A 17693-nucleotide genomic window follows, 5' to 3' on the forward strand; every position below is an offset into this window, starting at 1 on the left:
ATACTTCTGCTAAAATACTTCTGTGGACATGTCTCTTGCAAGGTGGCCAATTCTCAAGGCTGCTTTGAAAACTATTCCTAGCTGCTCCTGCTGGGACATGACAACTTGCCAAAATATATTAAAAAAATAAACTTTTAAGAATATAATAGTGTTAGGTACCCACTATGATTTTTTTTTCAGATGCTGTCTCTCCTGCTTCTTTGGGATGCAGGTGATTATAATGAGGGCACTGAAGGTAACACCCATAAACACTTTCAACAGATGAAATTCAAGTTTAACCTTCAATGGCACAACCTAACCATTTTGGCTAGGATCTCAAGAACTTCAGGGAGCAATCTATGTCTGAAAGCAGCTCTAGGCAGGATAGAAAGCATTTGGCCAGAATGGAGTCTTTACCTCTCAAATTTTTCCAAGTTTATCTTTGCAACTAACAGAACTTAAATTCTGATGAAACAAAGTGCAAAGTCCATACCAGTTCACAACTTTTTCTAAGATCTTTTTGCCTACAAACTTTAGCCCTGCAATACTTTCAGTTAAAGTATCGATTTTAGAAAAGGTTACATTATGGCTTGCCAAACTTAATTTCAAGAGTACTTTTATGAAATGCACGTATCCCATGATTTCTAACAGGATTTTGTAACAGCACAATTTCTGATGTTATAGTATTATTCTATTTTCTATGTCCTAATTTTCTAACTACAGTAGTATACTTTGATCACAAATCCTTGTATGACAAAAGAATGCTGTGAACAATTTCAAGTACTGCAGGCAACCCACATTAAGACATTTGCCACTTTTTGTGGTATTGAGAATTAGATCTGAATTAATAGTTTTGTTTCTCAATGCAGTAATAGTAATCCTGTTTGTGTGTGGAATTCCTTGGGAAAAGGAGGACAAAGCAAACGCCAATAAAATAATACACATCTCCACTGTGAAACTTGAACCCTTCGACTATTTTTTTCTCATCAAAATGACAAGTCCTCTTTGAATCCAGAACTTATTTGAACTCATTTCCTTACTTGAACATAATTGGAAAAACTTGCATTGGATTATTATGGTCTGTGGCCAAGGTATGTTTTCAACACTCTGTCTTCATTTACATGAAAATAAATTTCATTACACATACTGATACTCAGGAGGTTTAAACATTAACAGTTTGGAAGCAAAATAAGGTAGTGTTTTTACACATCTTTCCCCACCAAAAATTCATCAGCCTGTATATAAAAATAAACAATCAAGGCAATTCTTCCTTCCTACCTCTCTACTTACCTGCCTACCGTATCTATCCATCCATCCATCCATCCATCTATCATCTATCTGGATACCCATGCACATATATAATACAGCAGTGATTTTAGTTTCTGTTGGACAACAACAAAAGGCAAATGCAGCTGAAAAATTGAGTGAGGATGATGGGGTGCTGACAGGCTGGAACACGGAACACAAATGTTCTTATTCTGAGGTGGAAGAATTCTCATGGGATGAGTAGTTGCATAACTGGGCACAGGATAATAGTCATGGAAAGTTATTTCTCAAATTAAAGCTAGTGGTTTAACCCCTGCACAGTAGAAAGATATTCCTTAAGTAGGGGAAGAGCAACCTTTTGGTGATCAAGAGCCCCGTTTAACATTTCTGAAGGGCTGAGGAGCACAAAGTCAGGTCCATCGTGTTTCTGGAATTTGGGTGGGAATTTCCTTGCTGTTTAATTAATACGGTATATGCCTTCTTTTAAGGCTTACATCATACTTTTAATCTGTTCCCCACCTCAAAATGGCAGGAAACTACTTTTAAAAAGGGCTCTGAAGATCACTAAAAGGGCAATCAATGACTGTAGGATGCCCTGGACTTTAGTTTGCTCATTCCTGTCTTAAGGTGAAGAGGAGGAGAAGGTCTGACTATATCAGTAATGCCATTAAGGTGGCACATGAACAACAAAACAGAAGATAGGTCATCATTTCTCTCTCTGCCTTACACAGGGGAAACTACTGCTACATCTCAAGAATGCAAGAAGAGCCTTGCTGGATATAAAGAAAAGCCAGTCCTGAGCAATATACTGTTCTCAGGGAGCCCACAATAGGGAACATACACAACTTCAGTTTATTAGCATATTCAAAGGCATATACTCTGGTTTCTCTTCAGATCGTGTAACTCTTTTGCCTTTTACTAAAGATTTCCGTGGAGAGGAACATTCATGAGTTTTGTACGTGGCAGCAGCATACCTGGGAGGGTGTGAACAGTCCTCCCGTAGACCCTGGAGGACCCTGTGTTGAGGTTTTCCTACTAACAGATTAAGACTGCTATATGTGCCTAGTCATTTTGGCCGGGTGAAAAGGTTGCAAGTGATTGTCTCCTCTCACGTGCTTCATGCAAATAGCCTGGGGGGAGGGGAGGAATCCTGCCCGGACTTGTTCTTCACTTCCTCTTTTTCTCTCTGCTGGAAATGTAGCTCAGCAAGGCTTGCTCCAAAGGGAGCTACGTACTTTAAATGTTTTGCTTTTGTTTTTGCTTTCTGTAAATAAATTATTTTTATAGAAATGCTTGGTGTGTGACTTTTTTTGACCTCTCCTGGGCTAAAGGCTTTCCCAGCATCTGCCAACAGGTTATGTGCCCAGGAAAACAGCCCAGGAAAACCCAGAGAGAAAAGAGAGGTCAGCTCCACACCTCGTGCACAATTTAAAGGCAGGTAGCAAAGACCTGTGAAGATTTTCTTTGGAGCCACCTGGAGATTTTCCAGCAACTGCCGGTCTGCAGGACTTAGAAGCTAGCTGAGGTGACTTGCAAAAGAAGGAAGAAGCCATGGCTACCTCCCAGCCCTCAGCGATGCCTCTGGAGCGCCTATCAGAGACCAACTATTTGAATTGGGCCCTGAAGATGGAAATGTATCTTCGCAGAGAGGATCTTTGACTGCAAATTGGTGAGCAAACCCCCCAAAATCCCAGTGCTGAATGGCTGAGAAAGGATGAGCGGGCTAGAGCCACCATTATCTTGGGAGTTGAGGACAATCAGCTAGTCCACGTGCGAGGCATGCAGTCTGCAAAGCAACTTTGGGACGCTTTGAGAGACTTATATGTAAAGGCAACAGCAGGGAGTAAAGTTACTCTGACGAAAAAGCTGTACAGAGCCTACCTTGCAGAAGGAGATAGCCTTCCTGAGCACCTGCATTATATTCAGCAGCTGTTTGTTGAGTTGCAGGAGAGAGGAATGGAATTTACACCTCTCACAAAATCATATATCCTCCTGTCCTCACTAAATGCAACATGGGACCCTGATCTGTACCCTGGAGGCTATGCCTGAAGCAGACCTCACCCCATCGTATGTTACACAGCGCTTACTCGCTGAATGGGAGAAGAGAGAGGAAAGATCCCCCCCCCCCATCTCTTCTGGAAAGCTGCAAGACCAGAAAATGAGGGAAAAGAAGGGAAAGGAACCTGAGGCCACAGCACTAGCCAGCCAGCGATGCTTCACTTGTGGTTCAGCTGGACATTTGCAAAGAGACTGTGCCATGAGACCCAAGGGTAGAAAGACAGAGCAGAAGAACACAATGGCAACACAGAAGAAGGCTCTTCAGACAACCCAAATTGCACAGGTTGCTGAGAAGGGTAATTCTGATGTATGGGTGTTAGATTCTGGGGCCAGTTGTCATTTATGTAATTGTAAAAGCTCTTTTGTGTCACTGTCTAAAACTGAAAGACAAAGTGTATCTTTGGCTGATGGGTCTGTGACCAAAATTATGGGACAAGGTGACTTGTATTTATCCTGCTTAGGAGAAACTGTAAAAGGTGTGTTGTATGTGCCAAATTTACAATCAAACCTTTTATCTGTGGCACAATTGGCTGCAACAGGGTATATCATAACATTTAAGAAAAATGGTTGTGAGATACGTAAAAATGGGAAATTGTGTGCTACTGGTATGTTAAAAGACTCCTTGTACATTGTGCAAAATGCAAGGAAGCCAAGCTGCAAGGCTGCAGTTGGCAACACATCATATCATGACCAATGTGTACACCTGATGCACAGGAGATTTGGTCATGCTAATTTCAAGTATATAGCACAAATGCCACAGCTGTGTGCTGACCTAAAGATAAAACCCTGTGATAAATACTTAGACTGTGTAGTTTGCAAAGAATGCAAAACACTAAAAGCTCCTGTGAGTAAGCACAGTGACAGAGTTACAACTAGACCTTTGGAAATTGTACACTCTGACATTATTGGTCCTTTTGCTCCAAGTCTTGGACAAGCAAGGTATGCAATGACCATCATTGATGATTTCTCAAGATACACATTTATCTACATCTTAAAACATAAAGATGAGGCATTTGAGAAATTTAAAAGTTTTGTGACATGGGCAAATGGAAAATTCCCTAGGCCTGTATCTGCACTCCAATGTGATAGAGGAGGAGAATACCTTTCTCACAAATTCAGAAGGTTCCTAGTGGAAAAGGGGATAGAACAAATTCTTTCTAACCCATACACCCCTCAGCAAAATGGTGTTGCTGAAAGAAAGGGCAGGACCTTGCAAAATGCGATGGAATGCATGTTAAAAGATTCACGATTATGTTTTAAGTACTGGGGAGAAGCTTTATCGACTGCCACTTATGTTCAGAACAGGTTGTATAACTCTATGATTCAGGACACTCCATTCCATTTGTTTTATGGTGTGAAACCAAAGGTAAGCCATCTTAAGAGTGTTTGGTAGCACTGCATGGGTTCACATTCCAAAACAGCAGAGAAGGAAAGGAGGCCCCACAACAAAGAAAGCCATCTTTGTTGGCTATGAACAAAGCCAGAGGAGCTACAGGTTCATAATGGGAGATAAATTAATAATTAGCAAAAGCGCTTCTTTTGCTGAACAAAACTGGGGGAGATTAAATTCTAGCTCTCCAGTTGAACTGACCACCACAAGAGAACAGCAAGGACTTGCTGATGGTGATCTTTTGCCTGATGAGGACATTAAACCAGAAAAACAAACTGAAGATCTGTCTGATGAGATAGATGCTTCTCAGGAAAGTGATAGGAGTCAAAATTTAAGCCCTGTATTACCTCGCAGATCTCAGAGGAGTAATAAAGGCGTTCCTCCATCACGTTTTCAGGCTGAAACAGTAAAGGCTTTTCACATATTCACAGAACCTGAGTCTTTAGAACAAGTGAATGCTTTACCACCTGAGATTGCACAAAATTGGCATTCTGCCATGCAACAGGAATTAGCATCCTTGAAAGAAAATAAAACATGGAAACTGGTAAATCTACCTCCCAATGAACGCTGTCTGGGTTGTAGGTGGGTTTTCAAACTGAAAAGGGATGCTGATGGCAAAATCCAAAAATATAAAGCAAGGTTGGTTGCAAAAGGGTTCACTCAAAGGAAAGATTTAGACTTTGACAAGACTTTTGCACCAGTTACTAAAGGTGAATCAATTAGATTACTGTTAAAAGTTGCTGCACTCAAGGGAATGTCAGTTAACCACTATGACATTCAAACTGCATTTCTCTATGGTGATTTAGACCACAGATTATACATGCAGCAACCCCCTGGCTATGAAAAAGGGGAGAATCTAGTCTGTGAACTGCAGAAGTCAATCTATGGGTTAAAACAAGCTGCTAGATCCTGGAACCAAAAAGTAGATGAAAAACTGCAGAATTTTGGTTTTGAAAAAGGAAAAGCAGATCCCTGTGTATATATGAAGAAGGACAAACAAGGCTGTATGTATCTGTGCATTTATGTTGATGATTTGCTGCTATTCACATCAACAGAAAAACAAAGGCTTGATTTTGAAGCCTGCATGAAAAGCCATTTCACATTAAAAAGCCTTGGAGTTGTGACCAATAACCTAGGTTTGGAAAAACACAGGAAGAAGAATGGTAGCTTTCTGTTAAACCAAAGGGGAGATAATGGTAAAGTAATGTGAATGGAAAGACATATAAAGTCAGAGAAGATTGGTTTGCATCTTAATCTATAGTGTAAAAAGGGGAGTGTTGAGGTTTTCCTACTAACAGATTAAGACTGCTATATGTGCCTAGTCATTTTGGCCGGGTGAAAAGGTTGCAAGTGATTGTCTCCTCTCACGTGCTTCATGCAAATAGCCTGGGGGGAGGGGAGGAATCCTGCCCGGACTTGTTCTTCACTTCCTCTTTTTCTCTCTGCTGGAAATGTAGCTCAGCAAGGCTTGCTCCAAAGGGAGCTACGTACTTTAAATGTTTTGCTTTTGTTTTTGCTTTCTGTAAATAAATTATTTTTATAGAAATGCTTGGTGTGTGACTTTTTTTGACCTCTCCTGGGCTAAAGGCTTTCCCAGCATCTGCCAACACCCCGGCGGAATCCTGGTAGCCCCTTGTGCTCCCCCGGTGGCCCCTGGATACATCTCAATGGGCTAGACAGTGCCCCGCAACGGCAGCTTTGCAATAGACTGAACCTGTTGGGGCGACGGACTTGGGGGGAAATGGGAAGGATTGGGGGGTGAAGTGGCTTTGGGAGAAATTCCTGGCTTTTAAAATCTTAGGGGATTCCGGAGGGGGGAGGGGAAGGGAGACTGGCCATTCCCATTATATTAGGCGGCAGAGGGCTGGGGTCCCTTGGTGTAAATGTGTGTGAGTGTGCCACTCCTCCTGTGGGTGAGAGGCTCGGGAGGAGGTTTGATGTGGAAATCTACCTGCCCCTGAGTGAGAGTCAGGGGTGGTTAGGAGTGGCTGGTGTGTCCCACCACTTCTAGTGAGAGAGGTTGAGGTGGGGCACTGTAAGGGTGTGGATGGCAGGGGTGACCCACCAGCACTGAAAGCAGAAGCTGGTGCACTGCGGGGGATTGCCACTGCCTAAGGTGGATGGTGTGGGAGAAGGTGGATGTGTGGGAAGAGGGACCCCTGGTTAAGCCCAGGAGTTCTGGAGGTCCAGGAGTGGAGGCTACCGGATTAGGTAACTCTGGGGGCTGTGGGGTGTGCTATTCCATCGAGGTGGTGATGGGCCGGGGATGTTATGATGGAACCCGGAGGGCAGGCCATCTTCGGGGAAGACGCCCATGGTGTTTATTACCAGTGGCGTGTTCCAGCCCTCTGGGGTCATACCCGGGCCCTGGATGACAGAACCTTGCGAGCCCTGGTCTTCGGCTGCTGGTCCTTAACACCAGGTCAGTGAATAACAAGGCCCCCCTCATATGTGATTTAATCACAAAGGAGGGGGCAGACCTGGCGTGTATCACCAAGACCTGGCTGGGCTCGGAAGGGGGTATAGCCCTCTCTGAGATGTGCCCAGCCGGGTTTCAAGTGTGGCACCAGCCGAGACACCAGGGCAGGGGAGGCGGGGTGGCAGTTGTCATCAGAGAATCTCTAGTGGCCTTCAGGGGCCCTGCTCTACTACTGGCCGGTTGTGAGACCCTGTTTTTCAAGCTGGGATCCCGAGAACTGTTGGGGGTGTTGCTGCTGTACCAGCCTCCCTGCTGCGGAGCAACCTTCCTGCCCGAGCTGCTGGAGGCCATCTCGGGGTTGGCAGTGGAGTTCCCCAGGCTTATGGTTCTGGGGGACTTCAATCTGCCATCCCTGAGACGTGCCTCGGAGACGGCCCAGGAGTTCATGGCTACCATGGCAGCCATGGGCCTGTCCCAGATTATCCGGGACCCGACTCGAGACAGTGGTCACACCCCGGACTTAGTTTTCTTGTCGGAGCAGTGGCAATGTGATCTGAGGGGAGAGTTAGATTTGTCCCCATTGTCATGGTCAGACCACACCCTGGTGACCCTGAGATTCTATTGTGCCACCCTGCTCCACAGGGAGGCTGGACCCATTCGATTGGTCTGCCCCCGGTGACTGATGAACCCAGTAGGGTTTCAGAGGAAGCTGGGGGTTATTCCCGAGGGCCTGCTGCATGGTCCAGCGGAGGTCCTAGCCACGGCCTGGAATAGGGCCGCAGCCCGGGCCTTGGACAGGATCGCTCCTGTGCGTCCTCACTTGCCTCGCTCGACCCGTTACTCCCCGTGGTTTATGGAGGAGTTGAGGGTTTTGAAGAGGGTTAAGAGACGTCTGGAGCGTCACTGGAGGAAGACGAAGACTGAATCTGACCGAACTCAAGCTAGAGCCACTATGAAGGCCTACCTTGTGGCAGTAAGAGCGGCGAAACGTGAATATTTCTCCGCTCTTATTGCATCCACAGAATGCCGTCCCATGGCCTTGTTCAAGATCGCTCGATCTCTTCTGGGTCAGGTAGATCCAGGGACCCACCTACAAGGCCATTCAGAAGAGTTTTCACAGCATCTGCAGGATAAAATCACTCAGATCCATTCAAAGTTGGACTCTAAGTGTGAAGCGGAGTCTGGGGAGATGCCAGGAGAATGTACTTACCCTGTTATCTGGGAACAGTTTGATCCTGTTGGGCCTGAGGAAGTGGACAGGATTCTCCGGACTGTGAATACAACCACATGTCAGCTTGACCCATGCCCTTCCTGGCTGATAAAATCAGCCTGGGAAGTGACTTGTGGTTGGGTCCAGGCGATGGTTAATGCATCCTTTAGGGAGGGGGTGTTTCCGGCTGCCTTTAAGGAGGCACTGGTATACCACCTCCTCAAGAAGCCATCCTTGGACCCTACTATACTGGGCAATTTTCGCCCTGTTTCCCACCTTCCCTTCTTGGGAAAGGTGGTTGAGAAAGTGGTTGCATTGCAGCTCCAGAGAATTTTGGAGGAAACGGATTATCTGGACCCCTTTCAGTCAGGTTTCAGGCCAGAATATGGGATGGAGACTGCATTGGTCGCACTTATGAATGATCTCTGGTGGGAGCAGGATGGAGGGAGTGCATCCATCCTGGCTCTCTTGGACCTCTCAGCGGTTTTCGATACCATTAACCATGGTATCCTTCTGGGGCGGCTCAGGGGGTTAGGGGTGGGTGGTGTAGTTTTGCACTGGTTCACCTCCTTCCTCCAGGGCTGTTCCCAGTCGGTGGTGATCGGAGAGATCCAGCCCTTGACCCCTCCATTGTGGGGTGCCACAGGGTTTGGTTCTCTCTCCTCTCCTATTTAACATCTACATGAAACTGCTGGGTGAGATCATCCATCACCATGGGATGAGGTATCATCAATATGCTGATGATACCCAGTTATATATCTCCATCCCAGGTGAAGTAAGTGATGCGGTCTCCACCCTTTCCAGGTGCCTGGGGGCTGTGGGGGCCTGGATGGGGAACAACAGGCTTCAACCGAACCCTAGTAAGACAGAGTGGCTGTGGATTGATGGCTCCTCAGGTTCCAGAAAGTTGTCATCTTTGGTTCTGGATGGGGTGGCACTGCCCCATTCGGAACCAGTACGGAATCTGGGGGTCCTCCTGGACTCACGACTCCTGCTCGAAGACAGGTGGCAGTCGCGGCCAGGAGGGCCTTTGCACATCTTCAGGTGGTGTGCCAGCTACACCCATTCCTGGACCGAGATGCCCTCTGAACAGTCACTCATGCCCTTGTCATCTCCCATATAGACTACTGCAATGCGCTCTACATGGGGCTACCCTTGGAAAGTACTCGGAAGCTTCAGCTGGTCCAGAACGCAGCTGCGCGGACAGTTATTGGGTCTGTAAAATCAGCCCATGTGACACCACTGTTACGCAAGCTGCATTGGGTACCAGTTTGCTTCTGGGTCCAATTCAAGGTGTTGGTTATCACCTTTAAAGCCCTACATGGCATGGGACCAGGGTACCTGAGGGACCATCTCGTCCCCATAACATTGACCCGTCCCACCCGGTCAGGCAGGGAGGGCATGCTACGGACCCCATCAGCAAAGGAATTTCATCTAGCAGGGTCCAGGAGGTGAGCCTTCTCTGCAGTGGCACCTGCCCTTTGGAACATCTTGCCCCCAGAGCTGAGATGGGTTTCCTCGCTCTCGGACTTCTGGAAGAAACTGAAGACCTGGTTCTGCCACCTTGCTTGGGAGGGGGAGAGTGATAGCTCCACCTGGGGATGGCTGGCACCATAGCACCTCTTAGTGATTGTGTTCCATCTCCACTTGGATTTTACATTTGTTTTTCTGTATATTTTAATGTAATTTTTATGTGGCTATGTTTTTAATGCAATTTATTGTAAACCGCTCAGAGTCCCCCATTGGGGGTGATATAAATTTAATAAATAAATAAATAATTATAAATAATTATTTCTAATACTGGAGCTAATTCAGAGGCATTGTGATAGTAGTCTGCAATAGTCTGCTGTACCCTCTGTGTAATAACCTTGTAAACCTGTCCAACTGTTTGCCCATCCCTGTATCTGGTATAGTTCAACTATATGGCATAACAACTACATAGTTTTGAGTCTACAGCTAGGTATCTTCATTTACTGACCCCAGATCCTAAAATTACGAGAGAGGGCTGGTTCATTTTCTCCACAGTAGACATAATGTTGTATACATTTATTTTTCCCTCTTTCCCATGCATTGTTTCTGATTATGCTAAAAGGAATACATTTTCCCCAGATTTGAACAAGCTACAAATGCCCCATAAATGTTAAAAGAAGTTGGCATGTGCCAACTGTAAACACAGAGACTTCCAGTAGGAGAGAATATGTCCCTGCAGGAAGCTAAAACGAGGCAGATAATGTTAAAGCACTTGAGTAAATTACACATTCACAAAAAGCAAACCCCCAATACTATCCATAAATATGGGGATAAGTGTGTTTTTTGTTTTGCATTACTTTTACAGAAGTGATATATTAAAATGCTGTCTGCATTCTTTCCTTAGCCTGAGAAATTATCTGGAAAACTTCCATCCTAGAGGACTTAGCTTTGTGGGTAATACTCCTAATCTGCACTACACAAAAAAAAATCCCATTAGAGAATATAAAATACATGAAAACGTGCCCTTTTAAACAAGGTTTTTCTTTTGAATGTTAAAAAACTGAAAATCCTATGAAAGCCATTAAACCTGCAGATTTAGAATTGCTAGTCTCATTAAACTTTTGCAGATAAAATTTCAGCGATACAGTACCATAATATGTGTGGCATATGCTTAATTGATCAAACTGAGGTCTGTTTAACAACCAGCGACTTACATTGTTTACCTATATACATCTAGTTATAGTTTTGTGTCTACAATGCAGGTTCAGAGATTTAACGATTCAGCCTTCCGTCCTTCCGAGGTCGCTAAAATGAGTACCCAGCTTGCTGGGGAAGGTGACGACTGGGGAAAGCAATGGCAAACCACACTGCTCTATAGTCTGCCAAGAAAACATTGTGAAAGTGGCGTCCCCCCAAAGGGTCAGACATGACTCGGTGCTTGCACAGGGGACCTTTCACCTCTCACAAATGGTCCTTGGCTCTCCGAGGCTCAAAATTGCTCAGAAACCAGAGAAATTACAGACATGCAGAGATGTTTTTTGTATTATTCCTGAAGTTTCCCTTGCCCTTTGATTTTATTCCAGGCTGTTACCCTACAAGTCTTCTCATCACTATTTCAAGTCAAATCTAACATGGCATGCACTTTTAGGCTCACTCACTTTATTCATTGTCTCACTGTATGCATTGAAAGGACATTTTATCATGCTTGGTGGACATGTAAAAAAGCTAAAAAAAATTGGATTCAAATACATACATTGATGCAATGGATTTTAAAGATTAATATTCAATTGAAGCCAGAACTTTTCCTTTTAGGATTGATGGATAAGCAGTTAGAAAAGAGCCATGGAAGACTATTTCAATATATGGTTACTGCAGTGAGAGTATTATATGCACAAAGATGGAAAGACTGGCATTACCCACCATGGAGGAATGGTTGGTGAAATTGACAGAACTTGTTGAGGTGGACAGATTGACTTCTTTGATTAAGGAAAGGTGACATTCATCAATGACCGGAGATATCGGAAGCCATTTCTTTATATATGCTTTCTGTATTTTTAATTCTTTTTAATTTTTCTTTTCTATAATTTCTTTTCTGTTTTCTTTTTCTTTTTCCTTTCCTTTCCTTTCCTTTCCTTTCCTTTCCTTTCTTTTTCACATTTACTTTGCTATATATTTTTCTTTGAGTGTATTTCTTACTATCTATATAAAGTATCTTAATAAAAATTATTTTAAAAAAAGAACAAGAAAGAAGGCTCACCAGATTTGCAGTATCCTGCTAGAACCACATCATCACTCCTGGCTTGGAATGTCTCCATAGCTTTGAACTGCTCCGGGTTGCAAAGCGTTGTTGGGTATACAACTCCTTCATAAGTAAACAGCATCTCCTCTGGTGTCATCTGCTCACCTTCTTTCATGGCCTTTTCCAGAATGTCAATAAACTTCTGTCTCACAGGTATCATTTCTGCCTTTTCTGGTAGTGTGAGGTGAATCTGTGCAAACAAGCCAATTTGCCTTTTAAAAACTGTAGAGATGAATGTATATGCTGCTTTCAGTTGTGAGACAAAGGCAATCCTTAAAAACCGGTGTTTACAGAGCAAATAAACCACTCCAAATAAAGACAAAAACAGGGAAAATACTTTTTCTGCAGCTGAAAGCATTTTAAAATTCAGCTCCCAATACTTACTGTTAGGATGAAATTGGAAAAATATAGTTTTAAATTTTAAAAGATCTAATGACAACGGGTCTATAAACACTTCTTCTGCAAGAGAGTTCAGGTTGCTGCAGTTCCAAGCTGTAACTTCTGTAACACAGTGCTGTTTGGCTGCAACTTGAATAAGTGCAGTTAGAACATGAGCAAATATTTTTCTCCACTCTCATAAAACAAAACAAAACACCACCCTTTAATCCTGCTTCATTCTCTCCCTCTGCCCAAGCTTTGCTTGTCTATTCCTAAATATTTCTGGATTCTCTGATATATATCAGTATCAGCTTACGTTCCTCCAGGCGCTTCCCTCTACAGTGAGAGCCAGGGGTTTCTGATGGACTTCAGAATAACAGCTCCAGAGAAAGTGATTGATCTTGCTCGAAATCCCAGCCCTTTTTTTCCCTGCCAACTTAGACACTCAACAAGATGCAGCCCGCAGGAAACTGGAGAAGAAGAACCACCTCTAACTTGCGTCCAGCATAAATAATCCCATATGCCTGCCCCTCTCCTGTCTCCCTTCCTATTTAATTTTGTGTTTCACATCACTGGCTAGCATTTTTTTTTTTAATCTCCCCTCTCCCTCTCTCTTTCTCCCCATTTTAATTGTGAGGGGTTTTTTGACCCTCCCACTTTAGCTTTAATTTTGATTTACTGAGCTTGAGAAGAGTCATGCTGGAGCACTGTGTGCTTTGCTTTCCTAATAAAGAGTGTGCATTTCTACTATTTTGAGAGATGGTTCTATTCTAATTCATCAGGTGTGAAAATGCTTCCTGCCAGTTTCCCCTGGATCCTATTATTCACTTGGAAGGATCTGCTCAAGGAGACAGAAGAAGAAAATATGCTTCAGAGGACCTGGTGGACATTTTATTTTATTGTTTTATTGGTGAAGTTCAGAGTTAACAAGGCTCTCAGCCTTCCTTTCCCATCTAGTGTCCTTCAGATGCTTTGGATTACAACTCCCATAATCCCCATACAGCACTGCCATGCTGCACATGCTTACAATTCACTGACTACCAAGAATAAACCCACACCTGATACTTGCAGACACAAAACATTACAGATTCTAGGTGTTAACAATTTTGCAACTGTGAAGAAGAATTAGCTACACTGCCTAATTATTCAGTTTCCACTCAAAGACATCTATATCTAACCATATGAATGCCAAAAAGACAAAACATGAGACATCCTCATGCAAGCTCTGCCCTTTCATTCTTATGTTGCAACGTTCCATGCAATTGTGTAAGAGGTGGAACTTGCATTGCAACATCACAAGTCATCTTTTAATCCTTGCTCCCCATTCTTCAGATGCCATGTTTCTACTCAGGATCAGATATTGTACGCATTATTAGCATCTGCTCTTCCATATTATATGAATAGCTTAGTAACAATAAGCTCTTTTGATACTGTATTGTGTTGCCCATAAAGCCTTTTATTTTAAAGATTTAATATACTCCAAGACTGTGACTCTTCCTGTTGCAAGCCAAATCCCAAAAATATGGCAATAAAAGCATGCAGGGTCAAGAAATAACAGGCTTTATTATAATAAATAATAAATAATAATATAATATATATTATTATTATAATAATCAAGGCTTTCTCTGAAAAATGAACTTCTTGGCCTCTGTTGATTTATACAGTTTATTCAAACTGTAAGTGCCCTCCTTTATCTTAAGAGGTCTCCAGGAGTGTAGGAAATAAAGTAAACTGCCACTCATAATCACAGCTGTTGCTTATTTTATTATTATTTCTTAGAGTAGATGTTGAAGGTGCACCAACAACCAATGGATTTCTTGTGCAAGAGGACTTTCTTTTCATAAACACCTCCATGATTTCCCCTGGCTCTTCAGCTGTGATCTGGGACACACAGGGAGTGCTGCAAGGAGGAAGGGGAGGGGAGGAGGGTGAGGTATCTGTTCTGTTGGAAGATCCATCATCCTGATGCTGTTGACCTAGTTTTCAAGAACAACAGAACTATCTGTCCTGGGGATATAACTAAAAGGTGGTATCAGTTATGGTAGACCTGTTTATCCTGAAAGCAGCAGAAAAGAAGATGGTCTGGATTACTCTTTCATGGTAGTAGGATTGCTTGTTAAATAAGCAATCAAATTTCCAGAGCACATGTATTCCCATCCTGGTCAATATCAAATACTGGGTTAGTTATGCTTAACCCCATCCGTTGCCCACTGCATTTATCACTACTTTTTAAAGACCTGCTTGAAAAATTTGCTTGTGATGAAGCATTCCTGTTACTTGCTGCATAACTATTATTTCATACACATAAATAGTAAGCTTGATCATCCAAACATCTGAACCATAGGAAGCTGCCCTAAACTGTGGGCAATCAGATCACAGCAAGTCTCCATGGAGTCAGACAGGAATCTCTCCAGCCCTACCAGGAAACTGAACCTGTGACATTCTGCATCCAAAGCATGGGCTGTATCAATGGAGACTTCATATTCATAACTTGTCTTGAGATGGTTCCTTGGCCTGTTCATGAACTTTGAAATTTCATAAGATCACTGGACAGCAGTATTATTCCTGTTGGCAGCTGTTTTGTAAAGGAATTTAGAACTGATCTTGGGGAAGGTATGAGATAACTGGCAGAAAAGATTACAGAGTGCTGAGATAGAGGGAAGCACAAGAAAGAAGCTAAAACTAACCCTACCTTTGTTTTGCTTAGTATAAGATGGAACCGAGACAAATTTGACAGGCTTTCAAGACTTGGTTATTCTACCTCACTATAATGAAGAGCGCCTCATGTGGCGCAGAGTGGTAGACGGCAGTATTGCAGCTGAAACTCTACCCACGACTCGAGTTTGATCCCAACAGAAGCTGGATTCTCCGGTAGTGGTCTCAGGTCGACCCAGCCTTCCATCCTTCCGAGGTCGGTAAAATCAGTACCCAGCTCGCTGGGGAAGGTGACGACCGGGGAAGGCAATGGCAAATCACCCCGCTACAGTCTGCCAAGAAAACGTTGTGAAAGCAGCATCCCCCCAAAAGGTCAGACATGACTCGGTGCTTGCACAGGGGACCTTTCACCTTTCACATAATCAAGAGCACTCCTGGAAACCCTGTCATGTCTCTTTCTTAACTAGCCTGCATTGTAGGGCTGACAGTTATATATTTATGTATTTTTATTTCAGAAGGAAGAACTAAGCAGAATCAAAAATGAGTGATAGCCAGAGTACTTTCTAATGGTGTTTCAAATTAAGTGTTCAGTCAGTTACCTCAAGTATGAGCATAATCTGGCCAGGGTTGGCTAGATTTGAGCCAAAGAATGTTATGTGCTCATTAAATGAGGACAAAATGTCTACCATGTTCCTGTCCCAAAGCACCCTAATGAGGTAAGTTAATCTGTTATGAATCTGAATGAATGTTTGCATTTCAACAAATGTGTCAGCATATTTGTATTTGCTTATTACATAACTAGAGACATTTTTAAAAAAAAGAAAAGTAAGCCAGATTGGAGAAAGGAATAGAATGGAGAATGGAAAGAGAAGAATAAGATGGGTGTGAAAGCCAGCAGTGGAAAGAAGGTGGCTAAGTATGAGAAACATGAACCATAACCATAAATATAAATATGCCTCCATCTTTCTGGAATTCATCATTATTCTTCCACCAGTCTTGCCAACAGAGCTCTGGAATCTCCAGTCCTGTACATATCATAGGAAAGTTGTTTGACATGATAGTATAGAAAGAGAATATGATGAATACAATATGAATATAAGCATAGAAGAAATATAATAGTCCAACCAAAAGCCACGAGACCAGCAACATGCAGTGGAGTGTGGCTAACTAAGGAAGCTTGTATCTGCCATTTTGATCCTGCATGGCACACCATGGCAAAGGGAGCAGGAGAGATTATGGGTAATATCTTATGAAAATCAGAGCTTTAATAGTCTGGTTTTTTTTTCCAAGAGCTCTACTGCCCTGGGATTTCCCATATGAGCAGGTATAACCCTGCTTAACTTGTTAAAGATCAATCAAACTAATTTCATGCTGATAGCCTTGTGGGGTTTTGGACAGAAAGAAAAGGTGCAGTGAATAATGATGCCCCTTCTGGAATATATCGGTGTTGGCTGAGGATGAGGGAGAAGTATGAAATATTAACTCATTTTCCTTAAGAGAAAATATACTCTTAAGTTGGTGAGGTAGCGTAGATGGCCACAAAACATCTTTCCTCTCTAGATTTAGATCTTACTCTATAAATTAAATAAATTACAATAACAGTGCTTTCTGCAACATCAGGATGGCTTTGCCCAGGCACGTTGTGAAGCACTTGAGATAGCTATCATAATTCAGAAAATTATTAGTGATTTTGGCACATTCACAAGTGATAAGAATCAGCTGGAACTGTGAGCCAAAGAAACAGAGAAGCTCACAGAAAAAATCATCATCCTAAAAGCCTGAACAAAAATAGAGGAATTTTTTTTCACACTGCCTTGCATGTTTAACATTGGTAGATTCTTTCCAGGCATCTTGGAAGCTGAAGGTAATGCATAAAATGTTACAAGGTCGACTTTCTTCCCAGGTAATGCTGGGACTGGACTACAGTCCAACAAGAAAGATGCTGAGATGGTTTGCCAAAATGGATATGGAGGAATATTGAGGCTGAATCACCGCAGTAGCTGGCACTGGATTACATTATCCCCAGATGGCACAATATCTCAGATAGCTTGTTCTCCCAAAGTATCTCAGAGATACTTCCATGTTTTAACATCCTCCTTTCAGCACTTCTCTAGAACAGATGTAAGAACACTCCCCTCAGTAAAAGTCCATGATGGACAATTTTGATCAAAACATTGGCCCACTATTTTCTCTACCAGCTTTTCTATAGAGACATCTCTAAACTGATATCCCCCTTAATACAAAAATTTCCAGATGCTCTGGATGAATTTGTACATTATTCACTTGCAGATGCTGTCTCCAAAATCACATGGCAAGTAGTAAAATTCAAGTGTTGCAGCCTGCCAAATACAGTAACAAAGAGGAGCAGGAAGTGTAGGAAAATAGAAATCAGTAGCCTTCCCTTTTATTGTATTATTTTTAATAAAATTGTATTGAATGTGTCAAAAACAAAAATAAACATTAATGCAAACTAAATAAAGTAGGAAGGAAAAAAGAAAAAAAGAAGTAAAAGAGAAACCAACACCAAGTCATCAGCAAGTGCCCTTAACTTATACGTTTCTTTTTTAAT

The 17693-nt window shown here is 42.8% G+C and overlaps 1 protein-coding gene and 1 pseudogene across 1 annotated transcript in view; one reads left to right on the forward strand and one right to left on the reverse strand.

Annotated features, from left to right (window-relative positions):
* Nucleotides 1-12948, reverse strand: part of LOC134489987 (uncharacterized) — a 40291-nt gene extending 27343 nt beyond the window's left edge. Inside the window, exons 1-2 of the mRNA XM_063292900.1 lie at nucleotides 12786-12948; nucleotides 12050-12281 (exon numbers count right to left, since the gene is read on the reverse strand). Of these exons, the coding sequence (XP_063148970.1) occupies nucleotides 12050-12251 (202 nt within the window). The 5' untranslated portion in view covers nucleotides 12252-12281; nucleotides 12786-12948. The remainder of the gene's footprint in view (nucleotides 1-12049; nucleotides 12282-12785) is intronic.
* LOC134488659 (U5 spliceosomal RNA) lies at nucleotides 2120-2205 on the forward strand (annotated as a pseudogene).
* Nucleotides 12949-17693: the final 4745 nt, after the last annotated feature.

This window comes from Candoia aspera, chromosome 1 (genome assembly GCF_035149785.1).
Source record: "Candoia aspera isolate rCanAsp1 chromosome 1, rCanAsp1.hap2, whole genome shotgun sequence".
NCBI lineage: Eukaryota > Metazoa > Chordata > Lepidosauria > Squamata > Boidae > Candoia > Candoia aspera.